The following is a 21,710-nucleotide window of genomic DNA, read 5'->3' as shown; positions in this document are numbered from 1 at the left end:
CCTACATTAGGTTTTCATCTTATGTTTATGGGTTATAAACAATTTTTTGTAAGGTGTTTCTCAAATGCTTAAATCCCATTAATTCAACTTAAAATTTACATGCTACTTCCATATTTCCAAACTTATGTAATGTTTGAACTGTTTACTTCTACTCTGTATTCCAGCACGTTGTTCACTGAACAATTTAGTCCCACTATTTTACACACCACATGTCATCAATAAATATTTGAGCATGCTTGCCGAAAGTACTGCCAACTGTCGTATTACATCTTTTTGTCAGTGTTGTAAAAGTGCCTTCAAGTGTAACAAACTTCTCTACTTCCCCTCCTCTGGATATAGTAGTTCATGAAAATAAATTATGTATCAACACTTTACATAATCTACTGTGTGAAATTTCAGTAGTGTGCAAATATCAGAATATATGGTTGGTGTCCAATGTGGAGTCAGCAAGGCATTCATTCCTTTATGTCGTGAAGTTGACATAGGAAGATGATTTATGATTTTGAAAGTGGTCCGAGTACGACTCAATGCCTTTAGTGGTCACACATGGCACTTAGCCATTCTTTTTCTCAAACAGTCATGGTCTTTCACTGGTTCAAAAAGAAACAATTTGCTTGCAGTTAAAAATCATTCTGATGCTGAGGAACAAGAGAAAAAGAAAAGTTTCTTGGATACGATCCCTTTTGAACTTAGCAAACTTGATGTACTCTTAGAATCGTACTGTCACACATCGCTTTATATTTTGCATAAGAGTCTTCATGTTAACAAGAAAGAATGAAAGTTATACAGCTTGTTTATGTCGAAACCATTACAGATGAATTTCTAGCTCAGATGGAAGGGAAGAAAATGGTCATGATGATTTTTCACCTTTTAAGGCTGCCCTGGCATTCAAAATTCGTGGAAACCACATGAAAATTAAATCTTGATGACAGGATGGAGATTTCAGTTATTTTACCCCCAATAAAGGAAGCATCTGAGACACTGTGCTACTTCACCTGATAGATCAGTGATGTACACAGCTAGTAGATTCTCGACTGCTCAACCATTACTGAAGGCTCAAATTAAAAGAATAGATTAGATAAATTTCAGCCATTTGTCTGCAAGTAATTTTTGCAATATGTACTTAAGCAGTGCAATGCTGCAACAGCCAAATAAAAACACAGAATATGGAATACAATATTAATTTACTACTTCAGCTCACAACTTTGTAAGCTGAACATAGTACATACAGCTGATCTGGGGGGGGGGGGGGGGGGGGGGGGGAAATAAAACCACACACGAAAACTAAAGATGTAAATAAATACAACTAGGGGTCAGCAATTAATGTTTCTGTGTTTAATCTGTTCTGTAACAAATGATTTCAAATGTAATTTCCACCTCACCTATGCACAAAGTTATGCCAAGATTGATGCTTGCCCATCTCGGTTCAGAGTTCCCACAGTCACAGCATCGGTCATTTCCTGGAATTTTCAGTAACTGCTCCCACATCCTGAAATGAAACACATTTCATGGTCTCAATTTTTTCTCATTAATTTGATAATCATATACCAGAATGGCAAACATTTTAATGTGTTAGAAAGTATCAACAGTAACAATACAAGGGCTTTTTTAAGTGTATTATGGTTTGCTTCAAATATAAATTCTGAAACTTTTTACAAATTAATTTCCTTCACTTGCTTTTCCATTTGTTTCTTCTTTTAGGTAGTTTTTGTACTCACAGTGGCAAATATAAGTCCCATTAACACTGTTTGCCTCTTCATTTCTACCAAGGAATGAACAAACCATTTCCTATATAATTTGCAGAGTATTTACCCCTACAATGTATGCCGTGTATCAAAATTTTCAATATGTAATCCACATTCAAACAGCTCAGTATACTGTCAGAGGTGTGCTCACGTGGAGAGTAGCAAATCCTGTCACCTACAGTAAGAGTAACTTTAGAAAACTACTGTCTATATCCCTCTTTAAAAGCCCTAATTTCTTTTACCTTTGTGCTGCTTATGTGAAATTTACAATGGTGGAATTAGAATCTTTCTGCAGTCAGATTTATATGTTGGTTCTCTAAATTTTTTCAACAGTGTTCCACGAAAAGAACACCTTATTCCCTCCAGGGATTCCCCCAACAGTTCACACAGCACCTCGATAATACTAATGTGTAGATAGTAGTACTCAAGAATGGGCTGCACTAGTATTCTACATGGTGGATGTAAAGAGATTTTTAGAACATTTTTACTACACACTTTTTTTTACAAAAGCACATTACTGCACACACGCGTGAATGATCTGTTCACTTTTTCAGTACTTTGTATGGTGTCCTTGATTATGAAGACATTCATCAAATAATCTGTCAAAATGCTCTCTGTGTACTGCTCTCTCTTCAAAGGTGACTGAGTTCCGTTCTTCATGAACATGTGCAATAAGCAGGCCTCCACTGTGTGGACAAGGATCTTTGAAGACTGCATCCTGTAGTATACAGTGTTTAGGTCTGGACTGCTACCAGTCCCGTCATCTGAAACAACAGGAGGCATTCTCTTCAGAAGTGCTGTTGCTTGTTTGGCTGTGTGAGCTGTTGTCCCATCTAGCATAAAAGCAGCACTGTCTGGATTTGAGAAAAGACTTTTGTGGACTGCCTGAGCATAGACAGGAACAATCCTTGGCTTATAATAACTAGCACCGACAGTCCTTTTTGCATCAACAACATGCAGTTCAGTTTTTCCATAGCCACAGATGCCGCCAGTGACCATATCTTCAATCCTTGCTTTGGTCTGTGGAAATTTTCTCTAGTTAATTTATACAAATTGGACGTTGCGTAAAGCTCTACTGGACACTCATGTACAGAAAGAGAGAGGAGCCTTTTCCTCTTTCCTCCAGGGTTAGCATCGCAGGATCCATCAGATAATATTCTTTCACAAGACGCCAGACAATCGACAACATTTTTTTCTGACAGCATAGGTTCTGTATGTTGGACACACGTTTTCTAGGACTGTCCATAAATAAAGGTTTTTACTGTTGTCCTCCTAATGATCTTTGATTTTTAAAGTGTTTTATGCGAGTTTTGTTGCTGCCTAATTTTGTTGCTGCCTAATTCTGTTGCTGTCACTAGCACCTAGAATTTGAGCAATTTTGATTTTGGATATTCTATTGGAATGGAGGGCTTGAATCTGGGAATGACTACGTTTATGTTTTGGACCAATTTTTCAATGACATGATTATTTAATAAGGAGAACACAAACAGCAGTAAGTAGACAAAGTTAAAAATTAATTTAACTAAGTAAATGTGTAAGTCCATTACACTGGAGAAAACTGGACTTTTACAAGTCTTTTTTTTATCTCCATAAGTAAAATTTAGAGATAAATCACAAGTACACATAAAAAAATCACTGAATGAAAGATTTTAATTAACTTATAAAAAAATAGATGTGTGTTAAATTTATGAAAAAGATCTGCTTTGTAGAAGTGCACCACCATAATAACACTCACTAGCAGCAGACAAACAACTGTGGGAATGTGTTCACTATGATTCACTGAGATTAACATGAAGCCAGCACAATCTGTTGGTGTGAAGTGGTACTATCTCCACAGAGCATCAAACCTTAGTGGCCTTGTAAATGAAAATGGTAGAAACTTACTGTCCACCCTGTAGATGTGGTCCCCTTGACAGATGAACCACATCTTAAGAGTTCCGTTACACGTGTCTTATTAGAATTTATTACAGCTAGTACAACTAATATGGGACCATATAACATATTTTACAGTGTAATGACATGTACCATGTAAAACACTACACACACATTGGCTTACCAATGTTATTGGTTTTACCATGATCCTCTGTTTTTATTTTGCCTCAATTATTCTTTGTACTGACAAATTGTTATTTCTTGAGACCTAGTAAATATCAGTTTATCCTCACCTATGCACCTAGTTTTTGGCACCTGCCCTCTATGTGTGATGTATTGGGCCATGGTTAGGTTTCTTGTAGTGTGACTGTGAAAACTGTCATTTAGCACTAAAGACAAAAGGAAAACTTCATTCATACTTCAGTTTCATGTTCCCAAGGATTTTAATTTTGAGATTCAGCACAATATATGCCACTTAGTGCAATTGTAATACATATGGTATAAATTAAATTTTTACTGTTGTACAAATAGCTCTTTGTACCACTGCTTATGTATGACACCAATTCATAAATATTGGGATAAGTCATCATGTCTTTTATATAACGATCAGAACAAGAGAATTATATGTCTTAATAAGAATTATTTTAAGTTCCTTATATTTTTTTTTACTCTTTGACTGATAGTATTTCCCGTGCAGTCACATACATGACACTTCTAAGAATAAGCATGAATAATTACAATTTATAGCTACAGATTTCTGGGTTTACCTTTTTGATCCATCTAGTTAATGTGGCTTTTTAATAGTGCATTAATGCCCACCCAGAAGAAAACAGCTGATATTATGCTACAGATATTGCATTATGATGTGGTAATGGTGGGCCTGTCACCTTTGGCTTACACGAACCCTACAGAATGATACTGTGCTAAATGATTCAGATATAGGCAGATTGAAGAAAAGCTTTTCTTTTCAATTTAGAGAGCACGCTTCGTCAAAGTGAACACTGCGCTATGAAGTTGCAAGAGTGGCAGTTATTCTGACTTTTGGTAGACTAAGTAGCCTGCACTTCTTTCACTTACTGAAATTACTCAACAATAATATCAATTCAGACTTGCAATAATTCTTGTCAGCTGAATGAGTGACCTGAATCAATAATACAATCCCACAATTTGTCACTTTATAATGTAGCGTGTCATTCCATAAAGGTCTGAGACGAAATGGTTTAACCACCAGTTAACTTCTGGAGAAATGTCTGTTATTAGTTTGCTATGCCACATTAAGTTGTTGTCTCTTTAGTACCATTACACACTGTGTGGGCAATATACTGAAGAGATAAGGACTCAACATAGTACACCGAAACAACAACACAATACAGAACAGACTTTGAACAATACATCATCTACACTGACAAATACAGCCAGTCTGGTTAGTATCAATTAACTTACAATTACTGTCCATCCGTATACATGTGTTAAACATGCATGAATTTTAGAAGCAGGTATACAGAAAATCTCTGAGCACTGTAAAGTAATAGCTCCCATTCAACTTTAGCTGATCGCCTAATAGCACAGAGTCTGAACATAGAAACTGATTTAAAAATACTCAAAACTAGTATCAACCTGTCCAAAAATTAACAACAGAAGAAAATTGTCACATCCAAAAATCAATAACCCAGGAAAACAAAATACTACACAAATACATATCATGGTGCAATAAAATTCTCTCTGCCACAACAGAACAACTATATAAATAATCTCCACTCCATAACTGCATATGGACACCTTCTGAAATTAAATTCTCTTCTCTATACTCCACACCATTCGCTCTACCTGCCTATCCGTAACATCCCAAATGCACACACACCAAGAAACAAAGGAATAGGGTAGGGTTGTTTCGAGGAGGAAACTAGACAGAGAGGTCATTGGTCTCATCGGATTACGGAAGGACAGGGAAGGAACTTGGCCATGCCCTTTCAAAGGAACCATCCTGGCATTTGCCTGGAGCGATTTAAGGAAATCACGGAATACCTAAATCGGGATGGCCGGATGCGGGATTGAACCGTCATCCTCCTGAATGCGAGTCCAGTGTGCTAGCCACTGCTCCACCTCACTCGGTAAATACCACACAACCATGGGGGGCAGAGGGGGCGAGAGGGGTGGGGGGCGAGAGGTGGGGTGGGGGGCGAGAGATGGGGGGTGAGAGGGGGGTCGAGAGGTGGGGGAGTCGAGAAGTGGGGCGGGTCGAGGGGTGGGGGGAAAGAGGAGAGTGGAGCGAGGAGAGGGAGGGAGGGAAGGAGCGAGGGAGGAGAGGGAGCAGAGGGAGGCGAGGGAGGAGAGGGAGGCGAGGGAGGAGAGGGAGGCGAGGGAAGGAGGGAGGCGAGGGAAGGAGGGAGGCGAGGGAGGGAGGGAGGCGAGGGAGGGAGGGAGGCGAGGGAGGGAGGGAGGCGAGGGAGGGAGGGAGGCGAGGGAGGGAGGGAGGGAGGCGAGGGAGGGAGGGAGGCGAGGGAGGAGAGGGAGGCGAGGGAGGAGAGGGAGGGAGGAGAGAGGGAGGGAGGGAGAGAGGGAGGAGAGAGGGAGGGAGGGAGAGAGGGAGGGAGGGAGGGAGGGAGGGAGGGAGGGAGGGAGGGAGGAGAGGGAGGGAGGAGAGGGAGGGAGGGAGGAGAGGGAGGGAGGGAGGGAGGAGAGGGAGGGAGGAGAGGGAGGAGAGGGAGGGAGGAGAGGGAGGGAGGAGAGGGAGGGAGGAGAGGGAGGGAGGAGAGGGAGGGAGGGAGGGAGGGAGGGAGGGAGGGAGGGAGGGAGGGAGGGAGGGACGGAGGGAGGGAGGGAGGGAGGGAGGGAGGGAGGGAGGGAGGAGAGGGAGGAGAGAGAGGGAGGGAGGGAGGAGAGGGAGGGAGGGAGGGAGGGAGGGAGGAGAGGGAGGAGAGGGAGGGAGGGAGGGAGGGAGGGAGGGGAGGAGAGGGAGGGAGGGAGGAGAGGGAGGGAGGGAGGGAGGGAGGGAGGGGAGGGAGGGAGGAGAGGGAGGGAGATCGACATTGTCAGACTGCTTACTTCCTGTCTCCATCAACAACTGGCACTTCAACTTTGATATTTTGGTCTGGGTAGGCTTTGGAGCCACCACTGTGGCAGTGATAGGGTCAGTACTGGATGGTGGACCGGACTGAACCTTAGGAGGGGCAGGGAGCTCTGCAATGTCAGCAACCCCAGCATTTTCTGATGTTCTGGGGCAAGGTATGGGATTCAAAATCACTGCAGCAGCACAAGTGCATTGACAAAAGCAGGTACTAGAGCTGACACTGGCAACCCCTATTTGTGCAGTAGCCTCAATTTTCTGAACTGGTTGTTTAAGAACTGAAGCAAATGAGGTAGCAAATGTGTGGGCTGCTTGGCCTTTTAGATAATTTCGGCCCAACCATGCAAGATGTGATTTGTTGTTTTAATCTATTGTATTTTAGTTTCTCCAAGGAAGACATTGTAGTCCATACTCCAGAAAGAGTGATACCCAGAGCAACTTACAAACTTCACAGGAGATGAACAACCAACTTCTTCTTGGGCAACTTTACCACTTTTGCCACTAGCGGCTTTTCCCTTAGATCCTAGAGTGGCATTTAAAAAAGTGCACTCGGATGGGGACATAGTGTCGTATATTTAAGCGAAGAAAACCTGCCTTGAAATGCTCTGGGACTTTTGTGTTATTGAAAGTGACAATGAACGAGTTGGGTTTGCCCAGATCGTCTTCCACCCTTTCATGATATCCTGCATGTCAACAACGTCTACTTGGGCCCACTCAACTTTCAGTTGTTCTTTGGGTGGCAGATCCCTGCACGTGACAACACCTTTACTGTAGTTGAAAGTGGTGTCCAGCTCAATGTCAATTGGATATTCCTTTCACTTTCTGCATGTTAGAAAGTAAGTTTTGACTAACAGTGTGCCATTGCACAACCACTTGACAGATTTTAATGTACCTGCAATCCCCTCTAAACCCTTTTGAATGTAGACTTCCTCAAATCTTCCCTCTCTTCCTTTAACTATAAAAAAGACATTCTGACCTGCAGCATGCATTCTGTTACTAAATACTGAACTACTCTTATTAAGTCAGAGTCTCAACGGCTCATCAAACAAGGCCCCTTGAGCAATTCGGTGTAAATACCTACCAGCGTCCCACCCATTCTGCTGGGAGGAGGAGGAGAAAATTTCGAGGGGTCCATCTCAGTTCCACAAGCAGCTAGGGAAAGAATGGTCCACCCAGACAGAGCCCTGTGTGACTTGGTAAGCCTCATACAACTCTAGTGTATCAGTTTCCGCAGAGGTTGCCCACTAACAACTGTTCTACCTCAACAGCCACGGACTCATTAGCATGTGGCATACCTTGCAATTGAGGTTTGATTTTTAATAGAGGTTTTTACCATTCTTATAATCCAGGTGGTTAAGCCAAGATCTCTGTTCCCTGTGACGCACAACATTCCACCACTGTGCCACAAAATTGTTGCCGAAGCATGTCCAGAGCTTATGGTGAAAGAGGCCTGGTGGAACTTACCAGTCCCCAGCTCAAGAACCCTGCTTTGTCAAACCTGTGCCTAGACAACATGCTGAGCACCTGAGGGCATCAGCTGGTGTTGCTGAGAAAGAATGAGGACAAAAGGTCTTTGTGTTCGGTCTACATTACAAAGATGATAACAGTTAATACGAAACAGATGAGAGATTTTGAACTTCAGCATTCATCTACATGCTTGCAAAAAGTCTGGTATGTGTTGTGCAAGTGGTTACCAATAATGACTATGATCGCCATTAGTTAGAAAATCTCTCCTCAGTTTTTTGATACGAAGAGGACAGTTTTCCATATTCCTGACTTATCTTCTACAGAAGATCTTCCTACTCTTTCCTTTATCCTACCAACTGGTATCAACTACATCTTCGTCTAGTGTCTACTATTCTACATCCGGAACATGTTTCTTACATTCCCCTTATAGTATATTATTAATTTGTTTAGTTTATGTTGTGTTTTGAAACCTTTTCACTTCCACATGAAAATTCCATATTAGATTGAGGCTTTGTCACATAAATTTCTTCACAAAAATAAAGCTCAACAGTATGAAGTAGAATCGAGTGTATGAAGAACCTTGCTCAACATACGAATTAGTACTGTCATTCAAATTTAGTTTAAGATTACTTTATTGTGAAACATTTCTGATAACCAAGAATATATAAAAAAAAAGAAAAAAACTGACAGCTGTTTGCATTTATAAAGAACAAACCTGGCTTTACGATTTTTGTCAGGGGAAGGTCGTTCTGTGCTGTCTCCAGGTCGTGCACCTCCTGAATTACCACTTGGTGAATGGCAATCCTTTGTGTCTGATCCTGCATTGTTGTTGTCCATACCATTACCATCCTGATTCAGACTTTGTTGCAATGCTGCTCCAATGCCTTGCTGCATAGCTGAAATCCAGCACTGAAGCATTTCCTCTGAATCTGCTTGCAGCATGTGACTCCTGTCCACATGCATCATTTAATTACTACACTATAGCACCATTTTGTAATTAGCTGCAATATGCTGAAAACTTATTGTAATTTTATGGAGAATATATTTTCATGATTTGAACAAGATGATGATTATTTATTTACAGATTTTTTCCCTGAGAGAAAGGGCGAACAGGTCCTCTTTACATTTAACTGGTTAGCCTTAAAAGAGGTAATATTACATACATAACAACAACGGAAAAATTGTGCTGGTTTCCAAATAAACCACTTATTATCTCCACTATTACAAATTCAAATGATAAATGAAATAGAATAAGCAAAGGAACAGAACACTGAAAGTCATATCTTCTCCATAAAACAATTCCTCTGTGAACATACAAAAATTGTCTGCATTATTTGGCCTCTTTGTCATGTCACTTATCTCGTCAGCAGGGAAGTTTTAAAGCCTCCATCCAAATCCCACACTCAGTTAACTTGATAATCATTCAACTTGGATGATAAGTAGTCAATTGGTCAGAGTTACATAAATTTTGTGCATGTTCTCACAGTCCTGGAAACCAGGTGGTTATCACCTTCTCTGCAGAAACCATACATATCATTAGTTTTCAACCCTTCCTTCTTATGTCTGACGGAGCTAGAACTTTTTTCCCTTGAAGTGTTATTTCTTCACTCATGTAAGAGCCTGCATGTAACTCATCATCAGGAGATTTTTGTAACACATGGCTCCAAAGTCTTCTTGGCTTGCATCTGTATTTAGTCCAACTTAAAATTTTTGACTGTAGATTTTTGAAACTGGATCCTGTACTTCAAATTTTATTCTTCAATAAGTAAACCATGGTTTTTGTACTGTAGAGTAACTTGTGATAAATTCTCTAAAATATCCTGTTAGTCCCAGGAATTTTTTTTAACTGCTGCAATAGATTTCAGTTCTAGAAAGATTTGAATGACTCTTCTTGTCAGAAGAATGTTCAATTCATTCTCACTGTATATCACTTACAAGAAACTCAACTGTTCTCCTAAAAAAAAAAAAAAAAAAAAAAAAAAAAAAAAAAAAAAAAAAAAAAAAAAAAAAACAAATTAATTTAAAGCCATATTCAAATTGGATTCTATAATACCTGGATTTTGTTGTCAACAGTTTCTTTCTGTAGTGTGACAATCTTTAACAATAGTCTTCATGCTGACATTGATTAGTACTGTCTTTGTTAGGACATAATCAATTACTAAATCTTCAGTATGTTCCTTCATTTTATCACTAGCCAAGCTTTCAATACCTAATTGTGGATTGCCTGCTAAATGGATATGCATGAGATGAGCTTCCAATTTTGGAATGATCTTCCACTCCTACTTCCCTAGTAGTAATGTTGCCTTTATTTATTGAAACCTTCAGTGTGGTCTAGGAGATTGCTCCTAAGTACACTGCCTAAATTCATAGTGTCTCTAAAAACCAAATAAATATCTGTTTTAATTTTTTACATAACCACTCTCAACAGTATTTGTAGAATACCCCTTTGAATGTAAAATTATTCAATATCCTGTCCATAAACATCTCTTGCCTTCAATCTCCAAGCATTTATTGTCTCTCAAACAGCTTGTCATAACACTTTAACCTGACTGCCAGTCAGTGAGCACCTTCACATCTCAGCTAGATATTCAGGCAATTTTAAATTTGCATCTGTTAATGCTCTTTTCAACAGCATCTATACTGTTGCCTTTTCATTTTTCTCCATGCTTTCAGGTGAGGCACAGACAAACTTGCTGCAACTGAACCATCTCTTACCCTTGCTCTTGCAAAACACATGACCTGTGGGCACTTGCACTGCAGTTGAAAGATTTTCTGTATGGGAAGCTGAACTTGTGGTGTTGGTTTAACTGGAGTGTGTATTTAGCATCTTTGCATTAGAGTTTATAAAATATCCACCGCTGTGACTTTTGTCACTTCTTTTAAGCAAAGACTTCACAGCATGTTAATAATGTCTCATTTTTCATTAAATCCTTTCACGTTTGATACACCAAGAAATAGAAGTTGGATTTATTTTCAGTTTGTGGTTATCCAAGATAAAATTTTTAACATAGTTTTTTTTTTTTTTTTTCAGAATGTGCTACAACTATTCCATTATTAGCAAAGTGAATACAATGTACTTGTGCACCATTAATTTTGATCCCTTTGGAGCTGTTCTTCATTGTCTGTTTGAACTTTCCACGAGGAAATTAAATAAATAAAGAGAGCGAGAGAGAGAGAGAGAGAGAGAGAGAGAGAGAGAGAGAGAGAGAGAGAGAACAGCTCCTCTTATCATAGCTTCTTTTTTAGTGTCATTGGCATCTATTTCATTACTACAGTTTTTGCATAAAATGAGAATTAGTCTTATCTCTCCAGTACATGCCAGTTTTATTTAGTTTTTCAGGAAAAGCCTTCTCTAGGACAATGAACATGCCATATAGTTTCCTGTTGACCTCAAATCTTCTTTCTAAGATAATTTGTTGTGCACTTAGAGCTTCCCTGGTTCTTTTTCCTTTCTAAATCCAAATTGATCTTCTCTTAAATATTGATTGATTTTAGCCTTAGTATTTCCTTACCTAAACTGAGTATAATTTTTTAAGTATGGCTTAGTAGTAATCACAAGGTTCTATAATTTCAAAAATCATTGGCATATTCTTTCTTAGGCATGGTGACTGTTTTACTTTTATTATTCCACTGGTAGTGTTCCAGTCTCTCAGTAGATAACACATAAACTTGTCCAGGTGTTCTTTCACCTTATCTGAAGCATTTTGCAATAATTCAATAGGGAAGTTGTTGCTTTGTTACTGTTTAAGTTGTTTAAAACACAGCTGAATTCTGAGTTGGTCACTGGTGGTTTTACGCTTTCGTTTTTCACTTTTTCCATTGTGCTTATCTACACTGAAACAGCTGCAGTATATAATTACTGTTCCCATAATTTAATGCTTCATACCAAAAGATACAAATATTTGTAACACCTCTCGGAAAATTTCAGAATGTGCCTGTGGCACTAATTTTAGGGTGCACCAATAACAAAAGCCCCAAGGAACACAATTCAAAAAATTGTAATCAAATGATTATTAAAAGTGAGTCTTAACACAGTAAATAAAGATGACACAAAAATATTTTCATCGCATTTGTTTTCTCACAGTCTTCCATGAAAACTCAAGATATAACAAACAACATATCAATTTCATATCCAATAAAACCAATGCACCTCTACGTTAAACATGGAAAAATTTCCAAAATTTGAACTGCAAGTAATTTGTTAATTTTTTTTAAATTTAAACAAACACTACAGTTAATAATTTGTTGACTAAACTCCACTCTAAAACAAGTAAACTACTTTTCTATTTGTATACATACTTGGAAGGTGAAAGAACTTCAAAACAAAATCGCCTATCTCCTTCGTGTACTGGCTTTACTGAACAAAGCCTTAAGTCCTCTTCCATGATTGTAACATTATCTTCTCCTGGGGGGGAAAAAAATTGTTTAAAAATATAAATTATCCAATGGCATTACTGCATCAATTAAACCATAAGTACCTGTTCGTTTGCAATACACTAGCTTGTTTTCCTGTAGTGTAAACCATCGCCTATTCCATGTCTTGAAAGCATTGGAAGTTCGCTTGAAAAGATACCCCTCCATCCTTGGGGGTTTTACTCCATCTTTGGTAGGTGGCTGAACATAATCAGCACTTGTCACATGTGTATGCCGATTTTCCATTTCTTTTTCCAATTTACAACTCTGTTTTCGCATGGTAACAACCTATGAAGGAAGCTCACTACAGTTAATAGTTCCAGGATAAAAATCTTAATTTGTAGTGTAATGGAAATGTTGAGACAGACAAGCAAAAATGCAAAAACATCCATTTAAATGCAACAAAACAGTTTGGTGAAGATGTTTCCTCCTCATCGATTCTAGCTCAATCTGACAGGATGTATAAATTAAGACAGCATTAGTATATACTATGAAGATCAGAGATCAGTCTTAACAGAGCTTATTCCCTCCAGTGAGACTACTACAGGAGGAATAATTAGTCACTCAAGCTGTTGTATCACTTTTTAATTCACCTTTTAATGTGTGGTTCCTATGATGTGACTGATGGCTTTAGCAGCCTCTGCGGTGACAGGTGAGCTGCATGTCAAGAAGATACACTGCTTTGAGAGCAGCCCAGCTGGAGCTTACAGTACACTGGTGTCACCGAACCAGTTGCTGACAATGTCAGCTACAGAAGTGTCATTTACACTTTTAGATGATGAAAAAGTAGTATAAATAGGGTTCAAGTGCACATGTATTTTTAATGTAGCCAGTGTTGTATGTAAAGATGAAAATGTGAAACACAATGCTTGAAAGACTGGAAAATTTTTCCGCAGATCCACGATTCCATTCAGTTTATTTGTGTGATTTATTACCAATATTTACTACGGTTAAACGAAACTTTCTATGTACTCATGAGTAACTATTCTAATGGGTACTAGTAACCTGATTATTCTGGCAGACTGCTGTCCCTGCAGGGCTGTTGAACTGGTTCATGCTTGAACCTTCCACACAGAAACCTTTTGCATTGGCAAAACTGCCACCCCTAGCAAGTGGTGTACTATTTTTAGATATTGGTAGCTCAGTTTGCTCTATGTCACAACGCAGTTTGTCGCTGCTCTCCAGAAAAGCATCCCAAAGTAGAGTGCGCAGGCAACAAGCTACAAGATTAAATCCAATTCTTTATCAGGATTTACAGCAACTAGCACATTTAAAAACTGGAAAAATATCTGACTTAATAATGCAGAGTCTTTTTCACACACTCTAGGAAGACTGCAGAAATGGCAATTAAAAATTGCTTTCTTGTTGCTGAGGCAGTTGGCCGAGAAAAGGGTTTCATTACATTTGCATTGAATCGAAATGCTTCACCACCAAGAAGAAGTTGTGATTAAACATCAGCAGCACTGGGCAGTTTGCAAGGATGTAGGGACAGAATGCCACTTCTAAAATATTGCCCTATATTGATCTTGTCAAGAATTCCTTTGTCACCCTCAGTTCCACAGGAGCCAACATCATCAGTAAGATGAACCTGTAGTTAGAATCAACGATAGCAAGGAACACAATCGAGAAAGAAGAAAAAAAAATCTTTATCATAGAACAGGGAACTATTATGAGCAGGGGAAAGATTTCCACACATTTTCCATCGATAGCTCCAACACAATTTGGGAAATTCCATTTACATTCAAATTCCTTGGACTTCGACATCAACAAATCCACTGATCAAGGTGGCTGAGGGAGAGAGGGAGGGGACCACCAATTTCTTAAATACTAACAGCATGCTTTGTACTACTCTGTCAATGTAACACTATTATATTCTGTATTCAAATGCCAATTATCTAAATAACTCTCCTGTTGACTTGCAAATAAAAACAAAATCAAATTAAATTAAAATTCAGAAAATAAGATTGAGAACCACATGGGTACTGATAGTTAAACGTAACTGCACCATCCAATTTAGAATAGGATGTGATATAATAATTCACCAGTAGTTAATGCTGACACATTACAGGTGAAGATTTTAAGAGAAGATGGAGGAACATTAAGGATACCCCTAAATAAAAAAAGAGAGAGAAGAAGAAGAAGAAGAAGAAGAAGAAGCAACTGGATCTTCAATACACATGTGCACCTCAGTCTTAATTTCATTTTGTTTTTAATTTCTTGGCAACAGGAGAGTCATTTAGACCATTAGGATTTGAATTCAGAATATAACACAATTACAACAGCAGAATATTACAAAGCACACTGTCAGTACTTCAAATGAAATTAGTGTTTGCCGCCACCTTCATCGGAGGATCTGAAGATGAAGTCTAAGGAATCTGAATGTAAATGGAATTTCCCAAACCGTGTTTAAGTCAGGGTAAGAAATGGCCCCTAGTTGATATGCTGACATCTCTTCGAAAAGTGGACCACAAGAGAGAGCAAGTCACTGTTCACTTTCACTCTTAACAATGATCTTGTATTTAATTTCATTAAGAATTAAATTGTTAATTTCATTTTACTTCACAGAAGTATCTCAAACATTCAGTATTCCGATGTCAGTACTCTTGAAGGTGGTGGTAATAAGAACATTGCAGTGGAGCTTCCCTCAACAGAGAATGAGGATAAAGTTGTTCATTCTCTTCCATCAACTAGTAGAAGGCAGAAATGAATGATTAATTTTACAACTTTTGGAGGCTAGGCAAATCAAGAGAGAAAATATTATTAAGAACTTTAGACCAATGCCTGAGGAACACGTCAATTTATTTTTCGGAAACACAAGAATGTCTGTTAAAAAATTGACACCCGACTTAATCACAGAAGAAGAAATGATGTCACTGTAGACGGTTTTTGATCTGCAAAATTGTAACTAACAATTAGCATGTTTGGCACCCTCAAATATTAATAATGACAGATCTTTATCAGTAACAAATTTGGATTTTACTGGCAATCATGTAACTGAAAGTAACTGATTATTTATAACCTGATAGGGTAACGAATTTCAGTTCATTGTTAATGGTTTTTCATTGTTCCACAACAAAACAAATATTAAATAAATCACTGTAGCCTTCAAAGTATTTTGATTCTTCTTACTTTAGTGTTGTGGTTAATTTGTAGTCAGATGTTACTGGATTTGATGAACTCTCCTCGAGATCATCTTTGATCAGATCTAGCAGCAGTTAAACAGAGCAGTATTTATGTAAAGTTTTTTTTTAAAATTACCACTACCAGTCACAAACTTTGTCAACTACTATATTACTTATTTATTTAGCGACATGTTGCGAGATAAACATCTTCAGGCTAAATGGCATTACAAACACAACTTTAAAATGAGGCCATATTGATATTACATAGTCTTTTCATAAAAGTGGTCATCCTGTGGAAGAAGAGAAAACTTTTCTGATGATGTATTGTTACCAGCTGGAAGCCACTGCCACTTCATGGGACATGCTGGTTCCTGCTTCTGCAGTGAATGGCAGTCACACTGTAATGGCCACAGTGGCCTGCTGTGTCCAAGAAATGGCACCCTTACTTTTATTTCTTTAACATTTCATTTCATAAACCATCACTTCTCAAACAACACACGTTAATACAATCAAGCAAGTCTGCTTTGTAACAGAGTTTCATATGCAGAAGCATATTATAGCAATGTATTAATAGCAGATGAGAGAAGTATTAAGTCACATATTTTGAGGACGAAATGTAATTTGCAACAACGCTGGACAAATAGAAATTGAAGTTGGCTAGCTTTGCGCTTTTAATCATACCCTAAATTTGGATGGAGTATGATGTTTTAGTTTCAATAAAAATCAAATTAATTTCTCAGATTTATTTTCATCTTTGAATCACAAGTGAGTCAGCCAGTGTTACTGTAAAAATATTTAATACCTCACTTTTTAGGAAAACATGCAAAACCGTATCAGATATCTTACGAGAACCATTAGCAAATAAATGACGAAGTGTTGTATTTAATATGTGATTTTTTTTTCTGAAAAAGGATAGTGGCTACTCACCATGTAGTGGAGATGCTCGAGTCACAGATAGGCACAACAAAAAGACTGTCACAAAATGTGCTTTTGGCCAACAAGGCCTTTGTTGAAAATAAACAACGGACACACACATGACCAAAGTCTGTGACCAAGCCCAGGTAGTCTGGCCTCAGCTGGCAGAAAGGTCTTTTTGGCCAAAAGCTCATTTTCTGACAGCCTTTTCTGTTGTGTCTATCTGCAACTCAGTATCTCTGCTATAATATTATTACATTCCATCTTGGATTTCCCACTTTTTTCCCTTCTTATTTACACACTATGAGGAATCCATGCACCCCAAGAACAATGTTTTTTCATTCTCAAATGAGAACCAAACACTGATTCAAATAATATTTTCATCATTTACAATACTACTCTGATTGGCATTACATCTACACTCCACGAACCAACTTATCATATTTGCCACTGTCACACTCCCACTTTTCCCTTTCCTGTTCCACCCATTCCAGTTGTGAATGGTGCACTAATGATAAACCTTTGTGTGACATCTGATCTTGTCTCCACAGTAATTTTGCAGGATGTACGTGGGGCAAAGCAATAAATGGTTACTCTTATAAGAAGGTATACTCTCAGAATTTTATTGGTAAACCACATTGTGATGAACAATGCCTTTCTTGTAGCACCTACTACCGCAGTTGGGTGAGCATCTTCATCTTCATCATGCTTTCACACTTACTTAATGAATCTGTGATGAAATGCACTGCTCTTCTTCGGATCTTTTCTATTTCACCTGTCAATCCAAAAAGGTCTCAGACTAATAAGCAATGCCTTAGTATTGGCGGAGTGAATGTTTTGTAAGCTACCTCCTTCATGGGTAGACAGTACTTCTCGTAGATTCTTCTAATGAATTGCAGTCTGGCAGCTACTTTTCCTAACATTAGTTTCATGGCATCATTCAAATTTAAAGTGCTCCATACATGTAGTCCCTGATATTTAATAGATGTGAATGCTTCCATTGATGTTTGGCCACCACTTAATCATACAATAATGGGTCCTCCCACCTATTTATGTACGATACATTACATTGTTTATGTTGAGGGATCGACTGCCAATCCCTGCATCAAGCACTAATTCTCTACAGGTCTTCCTGTATTTCGCTACAATTTTCTATTGTTGCTAAATTTTCTATATGCAACAGCATCATATGTGAACAGCCTCATTGAACAGTAAGGGTCCTTTAACAATTTCTTGGAGTACACCCAGGGTTAATTTTATGTCTGAAGACTTCTCTCTGTTAAGCGTATCATGTGTTCTATTCCAAGGAAATTTTAATCCAATCACAAAGGTGGTCTTTTATTCATTATGCATGTATTTTGTCCATAATGCAACAATGTTGAATTGTACTGTAAGCCTTCAGGAAGTCAAGGAACACAACATCAACCTGGGTGCCAGTATCTACTGCTTTCAGGTTCTTGTGAAGAAACAGAACAAGATGGTTTTAACTCTCTTGTTATTAGTGGAATCTGTATTTATTCTCACAGACATGATTTATGATACCCATAAAAGTCATAACAAGCAAGCATAAAACTTGTTTATCAATTCTACACCAGAATGACATAGCCATTCTTGAAAACTGGAAGGATCTGAATATCTTTCCAATATTTTGGAATGCTTTGTTCGTCTAGTAACCTATGGTAGATGGCTACCAGAAGAGTTGCAATTTAATTTAACTACTTTATGTAGAATGGTATAGATATCCCAGCAAACCCACTCACACAAATACCAAGAGCACTGAAGGAATCAGAGAAATTCTTTGCAAAAATCTCTCAGATTGATAATCATGGGACGCATCCTAGTGATTCTATGGTAACAAATAGAACACAGTTTACCTCTTCTGCAAGCTTCTTGAAGAATGGTTCCAAATCTTGGCAGAGATCAGACCCTTGATGAAAATATGTACTGCAGGCATGCATATATGAAAGTAACTGAAAAATAAAGATAAAATGTTATTCATTATTCATCAATTTACTAAGAAATACAAAACAAGCACAAGCATAATATACATACCGTCCCTAAAACCTCATGCCTCTTTCTGGTCTGCAGAAGACTTAAGCTATGCACATAATCAAGGGCTGTGTGGCGAAAACATGATCGAGTTGCACTAAGCAAGTTCTGCGTTTCCTCTGCTTCCTGGGGCTTATTACGTGGGGCTTGAGAATTTCTAGACAGTGCTGTGTCTAAGTCAACTGATATTTTCTCAAAGTAATGTCGTGATTCCTTCACACTTTTGATGTCCCTGTAAAACAAGTAACATTAACAACACACAAGATTATTATTTTCCAATATTGAAGTGCGCGTGCGTGCACGCGCACACACACACGCGCACACGCGCACACACGCACACACACACACACCAGTAGTCCAACCATGTCACAAAACATAAGAAAAACCAGCTGGTTAACAGTGTATAAGAAAATTGGTAAGTTAGTCATTACTAAACGCATACAAACTGTTTTGCATTAATGTTAACACAGTGTGGATGTGCCACAGAACCAGACCATTTCCACCACACATGTATCTACCAACACCAGGAAAGTAACTTTATGATAATATAAAACACTTTCAAGCAAAATGTGGTATACTGAAATTCAACAACAGAATTCATTTACCTGTATTTGGAGGGTCAAGTAAGCTCTAAAATAAGGAAAAAATACAAACGAAATTTCTGTACGTATTTAGAAATTACCTATCTGATGAACAAGCTAATGTAAAATACGAGAACTGGATATGATCCACTGTATTATCAAGTCACTCATTTTTAATACAAGCTATACAAACATACAGCAAAACAATTAAATGAAATGCAAAAAATTATTAAATAAGAAACTAAAACCAGAGCATTTTACCCATTTTCCAGCCTTCCAGTCATCTGCAGCTGATGAGTCACTGATGTAGGGCTGGATGAGGAACTAAAGGAAGAAAAATTTGAGATAGGCCTTCTCCATGTCAAAACATCCATGTACAACATATTGTTTGCACAGGAAAGCCTGTTTTATAACCACCCCCAACACTTTTAAACCAAAAAGGAAAACAAATAAGGACTTCTGATTCTAAATAGCAAGCACAGCAAATCTTGCTCCAGAATCCCAGACATGTCACACATGCCTAGGAAGAACAACATTACAATAGTAGCTATTGTAGTGTAGTGCAGCATTAAAAAAAAATAGTAACTCTTACTGTGAACTTCAACATAAAACACATACTTACTTTATAAACTGTTAGAGTGGCAACAGTGGCAATGAAGATTTGGTCTATGTATTGAGAAACGATTGTTGTACCTGAACCCTTCAAAGGCCAAAGTTGTGACTATTATCAGCCATCAACCCAATGTCAGAGATGAGCCAATACAAGGTGATATCAACACTAACACCAGCAAAACGTTTTACCAAAATGTATCAGGTTTTGCAAGTGTATTACAACCTGGTGTTCTGCCACATAGTGCGCAAACAATGACATACATGGTATATTCTCGCCACATAAAAGTCACATCTGTGTTGCTAATTTTGAATTCAACAAGCTTCTGCAGTAGCACTAGAAGGAAGTATCAACCATGGAAGTGGCCAATTTTAGATCTAACACTAACTTATGTGCTCCAGAAACTGGCATGTAATACAACCTCCTCCCCCCCAATACAGTGAGCAGTGGTGAATGTCAGCATGTTGTATTTGTCTTGCTGGAATTCAATGCAAAAGAAGAGGAATCCTTGGTGAGTGTAACTAGCAACCCCACAGAGATGGCTAGCAATTTCATAAGCCTATCAAGTTTCAAACAGCCTACCTATCTGAAATCAACAGGAACCAGGGAAGGTGCATGTATTGCCTTGTTGCACAGCCTCATAACTTTAAAAGACAATGCCACAAAGCTTTTTTAGAAGCACATCTCTATTAACCTTTAACACAGAAGTATTCCACTTCCTTACTCAGTTTATGACTTTTCAGTCAAAATTGAAAGTGGTAATCTGATTTAAAAAATGGAATACTTATGTGTTAAAGTATACTGTGAGCCCTCCTTCCACAAAGCAGTTGTCAATCCTCCTCATATCATTAATCAAGCACACTGGACAAAAAAATTAGCCATCGCATGAGGCAAGACACTAATATGGTTGTTTGACTTGGGAAAGAGGACCATACAGCGAGGTCATCGGTCCCATGATCTAGGACGGCAGAGATCAAGGGAGGAACACCACTAACAGCTCAGCCCAGTCAAGGGGAAGAGATAACATGCAAATAAAGAGGGAAAAGGAACGTGAGGGCAGCAGGAAGAGGAAAGAGCAGGAGGAGTGCGGGTGGAAATCGGGAGACCACAGGTGAGCCAGAAATGCTAAAGGCGGTGGGGTACCTGTCTCTATGCCCACACCATACCACCATTATCATGATACAATAGGAGCAACACCTGGGGAAGAAGACAGCACAACAGACCAAACAAAATGTACAGAAAATGCAGGGAGAACCTGGCCGGTGTGGAGGTAACATGAAGGCCTCCATAACCAATGCCTATGCTAACTGACGAACTCAAATACCAGAGGAAAGTTCAAGGACTTATACTTGAGAGGACAAACCACTTTTGTGAAAAAAACTGACAGACATAACCATAAGAGGGTTGTCTGCTAACACCCAAGACAAGGAAGGTGGGAGGGCATATTTAGTACAAAGGGCCAAAAGGTGGAGGCAGTCCAGCAAAATGCAGATCACCGCGAGGGAGCCCCACAACTACAAAGGGGAATGGATAGGGGGCAGTTCACTGCTGAGTAAAAAAAAACCATGGGTCATCCTAGTTTACTGGACCGGAGAAAGGATAGCCTCCTGAGAGCTGACCCACGATTGAGTGAAAAGTGATTTCATGTAAAGCTGCAAATCTGTCCCTGGAGAGGTGAGGCAGAATGAGGGTAGGTGGCTGCCCCCTCCCCAGCCAGACGATCAGTAAGTTCATTACCTGGGATCCTACATGGCCAGGAACCCAAAGGAAATCAACCCAACAATCAGCATCACCACAGCTACATGATCGAGGATGTCAGGGACGGGGTGGCGAGGAAAGTTCCAAGCAACAGCCCAAAGGCCACTCATT

At 38.9% G+C, this 21,710-nt stretch overlaps 1 protein-coding gene across 3 annotated transcripts in view; it reads right to left on the bottom strand.

The window, feature by feature from the left end:
* Positions 1-21,710, bottom strand: part of LOC126475310 (arf-GAP with coiled-coil, ANK repeat and PH domain-containing protein 2) — a 151,679-nt gene that overhangs the window by 64,536 nt on the left and 65,433 nt on the right. For 2 of the 3 annotated variants that reach the window (XM_050103084.1, XM_050103087.1), the window contains exons 5-11: positions 19,493-19,555; positions 18,654-18,882; positions 18,476-18,571; positions 12,630-12,852; positions 12,451-12,556; positions 8,867-9,100; positions 1,383-1,489 (exon numbers count right to left, since the gene is read on the bottom strand). In XM_050103084.1, coding sequence (XP_049959041.1) covers positions 1,383-1,489; positions 8,867-9,100; positions 12,451-12,556; positions 12,630-12,852; positions 18,476-18,571; positions 18,654-18,882; positions 19,493-19,555 — 1,058 coding nt within the window. The remainder of the gene's footprint in view (positions 1-1,382; positions 1,490-8,866; positions 9,101-12,450; positions 12,557-12,629; positions 12,853-18,475; positions 18,572-18,653; positions 18,883-19,492; positions 19,556-21,710) is intronic. The other variant, XM_050103085.1, reaches the window with a different exon arrangement.

The sequence above is a fragment of the Schistocerca serialis genome, chromosome 4 (assembly GCF_023864345.2).
Source record: "Schistocerca serialis cubense isolate TAMUIC-IGC-003099 chromosome 4, iqSchSeri2.2, whole genome shotgun sequence".
Taxonomy (NCBI): Eukaryota; Metazoa; Arthropoda; class Insecta; order Orthoptera; family Acrididae; genus Schistocerca; species Schistocerca serialis.
This window is presented reverse-complemented; position numbering and strand designations above follow the sequence as displayed.